General features: G+C 45.6%; 1 protein-coding gene across 1 annotated transcript in view; it reads right to left on the bottom strand.

The window, feature by feature from the left end:
- Positions 1-12271, bottom strand: part of nbas (NBAS subunit of NRZ tethering complex) — a 300213-nt gene that overhangs the window by 22604 nt on the left and 265338 nt on the right. The window contains exons 50-51 of the mRNA XM_085996289.1: positions 11241-11385; positions 7459-7587 (exon numbers count right to left, since the gene is read on the bottom strand). Coding sequence (XP_085852415.1) covers positions 7459-7587; positions 11241-11385 — 274 coding nt within the window. The remainder of the gene's footprint in view (positions 1-7458; positions 7588-11240; positions 11386-12271) is intronic.

Genomic DNA, 12271 nt, shown 5'->3' with positions numbered 1-12271 from the left:
GGGCCCGGTTGCCGGGGTAACCCTTCCCACTCACCAAGCCCCGGCCGAGAGCCGCACTCCCGAGAGCCCCGCCCCCCCCGCGCCGAGCGGGGAAGAGAGAGAAACGCAGCGTCTCAGCTGCTCCTGTTGCGCGCGCGCCCTGACCCTCGTGGCGGACGCCGTTGCCCCGGCCGGCGGGCCTGGTTGCCGGGGTAACCCTTCCCGCTCACCAAGCCCCGGCCGAGATCCGCACTCCCGAGAGCCCCGCCCCCCGCGCCCGAGCCGAGCGGGGAACAGAGAAACGCCGCGTCTCAGCTGCGCGCGCACCCTGACCCTTGTGGCTGACACCGTTGCCCCGGGTAACGTGACACCGGGGGGGGGGGGGGGGGGGGAGCTTTGCAGAAGCCGTGGGACAATTACGTAGCTCGGGCCTGGCTGGGCAAGAAAGCCCCAGGCTTTCAGGCCTAACAAAAACGGGGAAAGGTAGGAAAAAGAATCTTCAGGTTAGAGAAAATATTTACAAATGAATGAAGTTTTTTTTAAAACAATGTAATGAAAGCAATTTTATTTTGCTGGAAATGTATATTTGAAAAGACGCAGAAAGCAGGAAAAAGAATGGAAGCGAGATGGCGGCGACTCACCTCGGTTCAGAATGATAAGGCCCGCCCACACACGCACCAATTGGTCGACCGTCAGGTCACCAAAGCGTAGGATTGGTCAATCGTCCCGCCACTCGACCGTAGGAGGGCCCGGCCGCACGGGCCAGCAACCCGGCGTACGACAGAGTGACCTCGAGGTCGACCAGTCGCTAATGAGCGGATAATGAGATGCTAATGAGCGGAATGTTGAAGGTTTTTCGGATACCGCGGGCGCGATTTTTGCCCGGCCGAAACGTAAATACGCTTAAGACCGTTTTGGAAAGGTAAGCTTTCTTTCGACGTAACGCACGCGTAGGTACGCTCTATAACTTTCGAGCGCATACCATACAGACGCACACGTGAGGACAGACAGAAGGACAGACAGAAGCATCCGTTTATATATATATAGATAGATAGATATTATTACTATATATTTATCATATTACATTACTATTATTTCCAGTGGTAATTGAGGCTTTTTTGCACGATTCATCATATCCTGCAACTTGGACTGTTATTGCTATACTTTCTGCTTATTTGCTTATTGTTTTTATTTATACTTGTTTTTATTTTTTGCTTTTATATTTATATGCTTGTACTGTGGGAGTGAGTGGGGAGTAAGCATTCCATTGTACTAGTTACATATGGCAATAAAATGATCTTGAATCTTGAGATCGATCTGATGATGAAGCCTGCAGGTCAACCACTCCTCACTCCACCACAAAGCAGGTTTTCAGTGTCAACCTCTCCCATCCCCGACTAATGAAGTTTCCAATCCTCCCCATCCCTCTGCGGAGCAAGTATGTAGCTGCCCCCGACCCCCACTGAGCAAGTCTTCCGCCGTCTCCAACTTCCACCCACACCGAGGAATTCCTCGGCCTGGTTCCCCCCACCAACCCCAGTCGAGAAACCCTCGTGCCCCAAAGCTTTTGCTTCCCCCCCCCCCCACCCCCACGGCCCTGATCCCACTGTCCTGACAATATTTTCACCCAAACTAAACCCCCTGCAAGTTTTCAGCAAGCTCCTCGCTGAGCAGATGTTTAGCCATGTCCTCCACACACCTGCTGAGCAACTTTCCAGCCCGATAAGCACCGCCCCCGCCCCACAACTGCTGAGCAAGATATTGCCCCCATTCCCCAGAAAAGAAACTCTCAGAAGTTCACGTTAGATGCTGTCAGGAAGATAGCATATTCAAGTAGATGTTGATTATCGGAGTTCCTGTTCCTTAGCGCTCTTGTCCTCCCGGGTTGATCTCTCTGTTCATTGGCCCCCCCTCTCCCACACACACACACAGATGTTTTCCCAGACAGAGGCGCAGTGCCCTGAACAGCACCACTTGCTGTTCCCCTCTCTTCCATTCCTCGTTCCCCTCACCTCCTCCTTTCCCTTTCCCATTCTGTCTCCCCTCCAGACCATCCCTTCCCCCTTCCTTTCTTTTCTCCTTCCAGGCAACAGTGCAACAAGGATTTTGAGAATGCATTGATTGCCGTGGAGTTTGAACTATCCTCCACCAGCAGTCTGTCACCAGGCCGCCACCCACCCGCTGAGTTCATTTTCCTGCAGCAGCCCTGCCATTCTTCCGAGATGATCTTATGATCTTTGGCTCATCTCTGTCCATCCACTCCCCCTCCCTCCCTCACCCCCTGCCACCAATTGGTTCCATTATCCCAGCCTCTAAACCGGCTTGACCTGAAAAATTCAAATTGGTCTTGACTTGAGTAAGAGAAAAGGATCATCCGTCAGACAAGCTTTATCTACATAATGTAAGACGTAGGAGCAGGAGTCGGTCATTCGGCCCCTCGAGCCTGCTCCGCCATTCAATAAGATCATGGCTGATCTGATCTTGGCCTCAACTCCACTCCCCTGCCCGCTCCCCATAACCCTCGACTCCCTTATCTTGTACCTTATCCAAGAATGTGTGAGGGGAGAGTTTTTCTGAAAGTTTCATGAACCTTCAAATAATTGCAGCATAGGAAGGGGGTTATAACAAGTTCAGATTTGAAGTAAACAAAAGCTAATGTAACGAGCTTTATTCCTGCTAATATTTACCTGGTTTAAACAGTGATTTTGTGTAGAATATCTTGGGAGATTTCTACTTCCCTGCTCAATGTACTTCAACTCAAATGCACACTTCATGCAGAGTTTTTGAATTCTCCAGATAAATCTGGTCAAAGTCAAAGTGTCAGGAAGATAGAAACAGATGGTATTCAGTGTAAGGTTGGCAAGCTCTGGAGATCCAAGGAGTACTTGGGCAAATTCCATCTTCAGAAAGCCAACCATCAGATTAAATGTTGAAACATAAATGCCTGATGCTAGTTACTCTCACTATACAGATGTACATCTCAATTGTCAACAGTCAATAAAGGATGATTCCTACTCCCGCAGTAGGAGGGTACTTCCATTTTTCTTCAGTTGTAGCAAGCTTGATCTTCCACTAGGCTTGTAATTTATCCAAGGCTTTCAGCATCAGCGGAACAAGAGGCCAGAATTTCCCAAGGCTTAAGTGGCTCTGTGTATTTGAGCTGTTTCGCGAGCTAATTTCAGGTTAAAGTGTAATAATTTTACGCATTAGCAGTAATGGAGCAATCATTAACGTTTGCTCAAGCTCCTAAGGTTGCTTCGGGGAGTAAACAGGTGTAAAGCATGTTAGTGCACTGACTCCACAGTAATCCTGTTTTTGCAAGCTAGGGGCCTGTTAAGGTGCAATTACATACAAATTACAATATGGAAACAGGCTGTTAGGTGTTGCCTTTTATCCTCCACATGAACTGTGGTCTGAATCCCCTGTGCCTGCTCTGTTCCCGTATCACTTTGTCCCCTTTCCTTCAACCACCGATCTAAACTATCCTTAAATGTTGACAAGTTTTCTGCTTTAATCACTAACTCCAGCAGTACATTCGAGAGCCTCACAGACCTCTGTGTTAAAGTTTCTACCGCTCTCTGTCCTAAATCTTTCATATTTAATTTCATACCTATGTCCCCTTGTTCAGGTCCCCTGAGCCACTTAAAAAAAGCTTAAAGGGCTTCCCTCCCCCAAGTTGCTAGGGCTGGACTTTTAATGTCTGTGCAGAGTGTGCATTGCGGCAGCAGAAAGAACGGAAAGGTGTATAAAAAGTCCTGAAAGAGAAAATGAGCAGGAGGGGGAGCGGAAAGAAATGCACAGGGCGGCAAGGAGAATGCAGAAACCAGGCTGTCCTGATGGGAAAGTGCGCCAACCTGCCAGTAACACCCCCACCGATATCAAGACCACCATGTGACAAGGCAGGGATGAAGTATCGGTTGCACAAAATTCTTTTAAAATGTGAATTCTGCTTTGAGAAGGATTATGTATTCATGATAAGCAACTTACTACATCTGCTGATATTCAACCTATTATAGCAGGATTGAAATTGACTTTCCGTACAATACAAACGTTCAAATGTGGAAACCAAAACAATCTTAGTCTCAGATATATTTGCAGATTATGATGTGTCAAAATTACTTCCTGAACTAAACGCAGGACTTAACTCCTCCTACTGCCGATTCAGGAATACTTGCAGGCTTTGTTGCTTTTCCATTACTTAGAATATAAAATGGTAACAAGTATACAATATTGTGAACATGTACCCGACTTTCTAAGACATCTCTAATATGATGAACACTACTTAACTGCACTGGAAATAAAAGCAGAAAATGCTGAAAATACGCATCACCTCGAGAGAAATGACGAGTGACCCTCCTGGTGGGTCAGAGGATAACGCTGTTTTAAAGCAACAGGGGTGCTTTGCCTTGTGTCAGCCATGGCTCAGTGGGTAGCACCCTCGCCTGAGTCAGAAGGTTGTGGGTTGAAGTCCCACTCCAGGGACTTGAGCACATAAACCCTAGGCTGACGCTCCAGTGCAGTGCTGAGGGAGTGCTGTGCCGTCTTTCGGATGAGACGTTAAACCGAGGCCCTGTCTGCCCTCTCACAGGTGGACGTAAAAGATCCCATGGCACTATTTCGAAGAAGAGCAGTGGAGTTCTCCCCGGTGTCCTGGCCAATATTTATCCCTCAATCAACATAAAAAAACAGATTCTCTGGTCATTATCACATTGCTGTTTGTGGGAGCTTGCTGTGCGCAAATTGGCTGCCACGTTTCCCACATTACAACAGTGACTGCACTTCAAAATAGTACTTCATTGGCTGTAAAGCACTTTGGGACGTCTGGTGGTCGTGAAAGGCGCTATAGAAATGCAAGTCTTTATTTCTTTTGTGTAAGAATGTATTATTATATAATGTAGCTGATCTCCTGTGGCATTATTAAAATTGTCACTCTTTTTGCAACTCTTATACTCTTATTTCCTATTCTCTACTTTGTTCTGTATTGCTCTTCCCTCTTTTTTCTCTTTCCGTATTTTTCCAGACATGTCTATTTGATCCGACTCTCTCTCTCTCTCTCACTGTTTGTGTAAGTTTCTCCTTTGCCGTATCACCCCTCTTTGGCTCTCACACATGTTCCTTTATTTGCACACCCAGTTTATATCTAGCTGGTGAAGTGAACAGCATGGTCAAAATCAGATTTTTTTTTCCAATAGAGATTTGATTGCTTAGCTTTAATGCAGTTGCATAGTTGGTAACTTTAGGACAGAAAAAAAGGAACATTTGATTGGGTAGTTTTGTATTGGTTTGGTGATTCTTAATTGCTAGCTTTTTCCATCTGTTTATTGGTTTACGATTGAGTGCCTTTCCTACACGCCTATAATGAACAGAATCAGCGTCATTAGCTTAACAGATGGTAATTATTTCAGCCAAACAGGCAAGTAGGACATATGTTTTTCACTCGAGATGCTCTGAAGTATAACAAAGTTTCCCAAGCACGACAGAGTAGAAGACAGTTCATTTTAAACACTATTTGATCTCCCATGGCATTGCACATGGGAAGTCAAAGCCAAGTGCAGTATTCCTGTCAAACAGGGATAGAGGGCGATGGGGGGGAGCACATGGGACGTGGCTGTATATTCTGGATGGCCAGAGGCAGGGAAGGAGGTGGGTGGGTAATAAAAACCTGGACAAGGAGGCCTTAAAAAATATTTAATAAAGCTACTAAGTAAATATCTACTTTTATTTTAAACATATACTCTCACTATTACACCGCATCTTCTGTACGTGACATCAAGTGTGACAGGCAAGTTGCTGCATTGAAAACTCTCACTTGCTGGTCTAAGTGATACTACAGGTACTGTAATGGGGTTACCTAGAGGAGCAACATTCACATTAGAGTTTTTGATCAATCTCACATCCCTCATACCGAATTTTATATATAACAGGTAGTTTACCACTTTGAGTAGATAGCCTTTGGAAGATGTGAAGACGGTATGGATAGGCTAGACGGGGAAAGGCTGTTCCCACTAGTTGATGGTACAAGGACTAGGGGACACAGATTTAAGGTGTTGGGCAAGAGATACAGGGGGATGTGAGGAAAACATTTTTTACGCAGCGAGTGGTGAGGACCTGGAACTCGCTGCCGACGGAAGTGGTGGAAGCGGAGACACTCAATGTGTTCAAGGGGAGACTGGATAGGCACTGGAGGGAAATAAACTTGCAGGGCTACGGGGATAGAGCGGGGGAATGGGACTGACTGGATTGCTCTACAGAGAGCCGGCACAGACTCGATGGGGCGAATGGCCTCCTTCGGTGCCGTTATGAATCGAAGGTGCTCCACCAGAAACATCCTCAGCTTTCTCTTTTCAGATGCTGATGATCTTCCGTGCAATGCCAACATTAACTGCTTTTACTTCACGTTTGCAGTATCTGCAATTGTTTTTCCTTTTAAACACTTCACTGCACTTTAACTCTAATCTATAGTCACTCAAATCATTATTTCAAGCACACAGCTTTTCAAAGTTCAAGATGAATTCAAATTGCCAGATGAATTTAAGTGAAATTCAACAGTCACAGAAACAGATGGTATTGTGTGTAATCTTGTTCCTGTTTTAATTTCCTCTACAGGTGCACATTTTTCCCTTTGTTTGCAGGCCATTCAATAACACATAACTTTTTTCCACCCAGGATAGCACAATCTGCAGCAGCTTTTCTACCATCACCATGCCATTGGAAGGCTCAATTCACGTTAGCTGAACTTGGTCGCGCTTTTTCCTTCTGCACTATTTTGTGTCGCGACACACCAAGCACTCTCGGTATAAAAGGGAGAGCAAGCACGAAGCCAACTCTGCTCAGGCGACAGGCAATCGAGAACCAACTTGCAACCTTCTAATCGACAAGTGCAAAACCAACTGGACTACCAGAGTTAACTGCCAGGAAAACAATGTTTTTAAAGCGCACAGTTGGATAAATTCATATTTGATACTCACAACTGTCACAAAACTAAAATAATAATCCTGAATTCATGTACTGCATTCAACCCCAACAGTGAAACACAAATTGCAGGATCAATTTGCTCCCTAAGCTTCGCTTAATCTCTGAACCAATCTCGGTTTGCATAATGCATGTTGGTATTTATTGTAGAAATCCAATTGTTGCATTCATTATCCAAGACGACAAAACATTTTTTTCCAGTAATCATCTTGTTCTACTGTAATTTTTGGTTATTTAATTTCACCATATCGCTCGGGTTTCCTGTTCAGGTACAAAACTAGGATAATCTAGGGCAAGTCATCCTTTTTAAATCATGGTTGGATAGATTTGTAGATAAAATATGCACAAATACAATTTATTCTTTTTGTTCTATACATATTATCAAGGAATCCGTTGAGTGATCTGACTCTTGGCGTATTCGAAAGATTTATCCTTTTTGAAGTTTTAGATAAAAATGCTGGTTCATTACCGTGAGATTTAAGAGATTTGCAACTGAACTGTTCATACCTGAGTGACGGCTCTTATCCGCTCCATTGCCAGTGTCTGTAGCTCATGGTTATCACTTTCTATTCCAAGCTTCAGTGCTGGCAGCAGGATAGATTGGTCCAGGAGCAGAATGCAAATCTGTTTCACATACTGTGTAAAAACATATTAGGCCTTAAGTTAATGAGTAGAAGCATTGTAACTAAGTGATATCTGTCATAAATCGCAACTTCTACAAGAAGTAACTCAGGAAGTACTACTGAACGGCCAGCTGAGGGCGCTGTCCGAGGAGTATAAATACTCGGGCATGGGCCCAACTTGGCCAGAGACAATCTGGAAACAGGAAGCTAGTGACTACTAACTAGACCTCCATGTTTTGTTACAAGTCGATTAAAGCCTTGCTTTATGTACGACCAAGTGCGTCGTGAGTCATTATTACATCAATATCCATATTGAGAAGCAGCAAAAAATATTGTATAAAAGTTCTCAAAACAAAATGTTTGTGCCTTTTTATTCTGCAAGGAATCACAAAATAAGGTGTTTGTGGTTGGTTTTGTGACTATTTGTATATTTTTCTGGAAAATTGAAGTTGTATACAAAGTGATGAATAGCTCAGTCATCTTGCTCTTAAAATAAATCACTAACAATCTACCCACAACATAGCTGGTGTCCATTATTTTGTTCGATTACAATCATTACAAGATGGACTCACTCAGATCACCCTTTTACTCCAAAAAAGATCTCAAGGATCTTTGAACAAGAGTTGGACTTTATTATTAAAGAATCTAGTAGGGAACTGGGTGGCACAGCAGGTTAGACACTGGCCTTTCCACTCTGGAGATTGGGTTCAAATCCTGCCCAGGCACATGGGCCTAGAAACCCGATAAAGCCCGTAAACGGGCAGTGCCTCTGTGGGACGAGATTTGTTTGCGCACATAAAAAGATTGCAGGCAGCACTGGATCTTGGTGCTGCCTGCTCATTATTATTATTGTGGCGTTCAGCCAGTGCTGAGCAGCTGAACACCCAGCGAGGGTTCTGAGCTAGGTCGGGCTCAGGATCGGGGTGGGGGGGCGGTGAAGTCGGAGATGATAATGCTAAGTACTTACCTTTTTTTCATTCGCCGCTATTTAATGTTTGTTTTCCCGGGAGTAAACACCGCCGGTGCTGGCTGCCTCAGACACAAGCCAAATTCGCAAAAGGGAGAAGCAGAGGGCTTTCGGCTCTTATTTGAATGTGTTAATGGCCTAACGCCTGCTTCAGACGAAGCTAAACAATGTCTCTTCTTTTGCCCTCACTGAAGCGAACCGGCCTTAACAGCTGGCGCTAAACCTCTGAATTTCTAAGCCATAGGGTGAAAGGCTCCGTTGTTTGCTAAAGTCCAATGTGAAATAAATTTCAAATCCTGCAAAAAACGGCGTCTAATTTGGCATTAATTGGTATTTGAATTTGAGGGGGTAAAAAAATCACATCAGGGAGCTTTACTCTGCATCTGGCTGTGCTGCACCTGGCCCGTGCTGCACCTGGCCCGTGCTGCACCTGGCCTGTGACCCTGGCCGTGCTGCACCTGGCCGTGCTGCACCTGGCCCGTGCTGCACCTGGCCCGTGCTGCACCTGGCCCGTGCTGCACCTGGCCCGTGCTGCACCTGGCCCGTGCTGCACCTGGCCCGTGCTACACCTGGCCCGTGCTACACCTGGCCTGTGCTACACCTGGCCGTGTTACACCTGGCCGTGTTACACCTGGCCGTGCTACACCTGGCCCGTGCTACACCTGGCCCGTGCTACACCTGGCCCGTGCTACACCTGGCCGTGTTACACCTGGCCTGTGCTACACCTGGCCTGTGCTACACCTGGCCTGTGCTACACCTGGCCTGTGCTACACCTGGCCTGTGACCCTGGCCGTGCTACACCTGGCCGTGCTACACCTGGCCTGTGACCCTGGCCCGTGACCCTGGCCCGTGACCCTGGGTACCATTCTCTGAAATGGGAAGCGTTTCATTCCCAGCACGAACATCCCTCACTTTGATCAGCACAAAAAAAATCTACACAAACATTATAAAATACACGACAACAACTTGCATTTATGTAGCACTCTCCAAAGAAACATCCCAAGGTGCTTCACAGGATTGGACACTGAGCTGAAAGATTTGTTTAAGGGATTTGCTTCGAGAATGGTTTTAAAGGGTGGAAGGGAGGTAGCGAGGAGTCGAGGGGTGGACAGAGTTCATGCTAATTAAAGCAGAGCCGAAATGATGGCACTGGAGCGAGGGAAGCCCCGAGGAAAGTCCCGGTGTAAAAAACAAAGTATGTTTTCACACCCAATCTTTGGGTCAGCTCGGTTAGGTTTGTGGAGGTTGCGAAGAATGGGTAAAAAGAATCGTCCAAGGTGCCTCCCAACTCATCTCCATCCAGTGACCTATGCTGGAAGTGCGCATCTACAGACAGTTCATGTCCCATTAGCCATCTCCATCTCAGGAGCTACTCAGTAAAACCCACTACCGTCTCCCCCTAGATATTGGCACTTACTGTACACAGCACAAAAGGTGATGCACTGGAGGAAAACACACTAATTTATAGCACAGCAATCACTTTTAAGTAATAAATGATTTTAGTTGCAGTTCCACTTCGTATAGAATTCATTGCACGGGGGAATATTCCTGACGCAGGAGATGAATAGATGAGCATGAATAGTGGATGAAGTAGAGGGCAATGGCAGGCATAGTGCTCGACCAGCTGGTTCATTGGGAACATGTTTTCAGCAAAGCTAGTACTAGAGAGACCGTGATTAAAATTGCTTTCTATGAGGTATTTTGGATTTGTCTTCCTTGTTGTAGCTCTAGTGCCACATGGAACTTTTCAGCTTTGGGCTCATTGCCAGCAGTGGAAGAGGGTGCTGGCAATGATTCCACCTCTGATGGCAAAATTATAGAGAATGCTGCCCACCAGCAACATTTTGGGGATTTCTGTGGGGCTGTACAACAGGATATGTCCAGACCCTATGAAGGCACGTAACACATTATATTTTACTTCGCCATGGTCATCAGTTTCAGACTGGTGTCAGATGCCACAGCTCAACAGGGTATCTGTGGTCCTCTGGGATAAATGCACTAACCAGCATCATAAGGACGAGGGCGATCACAAGTTCAATCCCTAATCTGTTCGAAGTGAACTTATCTCAGGTAACAATATACTATATTGGACCACATGAAACTTCAGGTTTTTTTTTTTTTTTTTTTTGCAGGAATATAAAACTCAGGACTTTAATATGAATGCAAAGCCACAGTGTATTGTGGTTAGATTGCCAACAGCAAATCTGTGGGATTTGTACAGAGCTGCCTTTCACAACACCCTTTAATACAATCAACAACTTGTATTTATATAGCAAAACGTCCCACGGCGCTTCACAGGAGTATTAAAAGACAAAAAATTTGACACCGAGCCACATAAGGAGAAATTAGAGCAGGTGACCTATAATACACTAAGGAGCGTCTTAAAGGAGGAGAGGTAGCGAGGCGGAGGGGTTTAGGGAGGGAATTCCAGAGCTTAGGGCCTCGGCAACAGAAGGCACGGCCACCAATGCTGGAGCGATTATAATCAGGGATGCTCAAGAGGGCAGAATTAGAGGAGCGCAGATATTGGGGGGGGGGGGGGGCGGTTGTGGGGCTGAAGGAGATTACAGAGATAGGGAGGGGCGAGGCCATGGAGGGATTTGAAAACAAGGATGAGAATTTTTAAATCGAGGCATACAGATCAGTAATCAGTACAGATTAAACTTGAATCTAACTTTGAAAGAAGATTCTAAAATTACCTGAAATGGTAGTTTGTGCTTTGTCAAGTAAAGAGAGCGGCAGATGGCAAGTATTTCATTCCCAGTGGTAGTTTTCTGTTCAGGAGCACACTTTATCAACATGGCAGTAACAAGTTTAATCCAAGCATTATCCTTCTCACTTGTCCTGTAGGGGTGAAGTTATTTTAATTAGGAAGGTAAGCTTCATGCATATTCCAGCAATGTACATCATAATCACTATTGGAAGATTTAAGTTACATCTGACTTCCTGTGCTCCACAGGACTGCTTTATTCCCATTCACACACACAACCAGGTTGAGTAGTTTATATTAAGGGTGGGTGGAGTTTTGAGAGGGGAGGGTCCCCTTACTGTGACTGTGACAAAGAGGCATTTCCACCTCTCTAATATCACCAGTTCCCCCTCGGCTCAGCCAACCTGCGGCTGAAATCCACATTCATGCTTTTCTTATCTGCCCATCGGACTGTTCCAATGCCCTCCGCCAGCCTTCCACCCTTCATAAACTGCAGCCCGGATCCCAACTCCCACCGAGTCCCGTTCACCCATCACCTTCTGCTCGCAGATCGACATTGGCTCCCGCTCCAGCAATGCCTCAAAGTTAAAATTCTCATCCTTGTGTTCAAATCCCTCAACGGCTTCACCCCTCCCCAAGTGTGGTCTTGTCAACACTTCCCCTCTCATATGCCAATTTGCAGCTACTCCAAATAAACACGTGTGTAATTTTATTCCTGAAAAGATAATGCTCCTTTAAATCAGGTTTCTTTCACTATCCGGAGTTGATCTTGATATTACTTGTGCTAAAGGAAATTAATTCTATCCTACCCAATGGGAGATCCATGGTAAGTGCTGATTACAAATCTACGCAGTAGTGGGTAAAAATACTGCGCTGGAACCTCGAATACAGTATCTCATTAATAATATAAATCAAGAGAAATGTGAAAAAAAAATTGTGAAATTATTTAGTGTCAAGAGTAACATCATCAAGTCCATTCTCACAAAGTAATCAGGGTACAAATTCGCCCGGGGCGGTACC

The sequence above is a fragment of the Somniosus microcephalus genome, chromosome 9 (genome assembly GCF_052327205.1).
Source record: "Somniosus microcephalus isolate GS21.2 chromosome 9, FLI_Smic_1.0, whole genome shotgun sequence".
Taxonomy (NCBI): Eukaryota; Metazoa; Chordata; class Chondrichthyes; order Squaliformes; family Somniosidae; genus Somniosus; species Somniosus microcephalus.
Note: the sequence above shows the minus strand (reverse complement) of the source record. Positions and strands in the feature narration are given on the sequence as shown.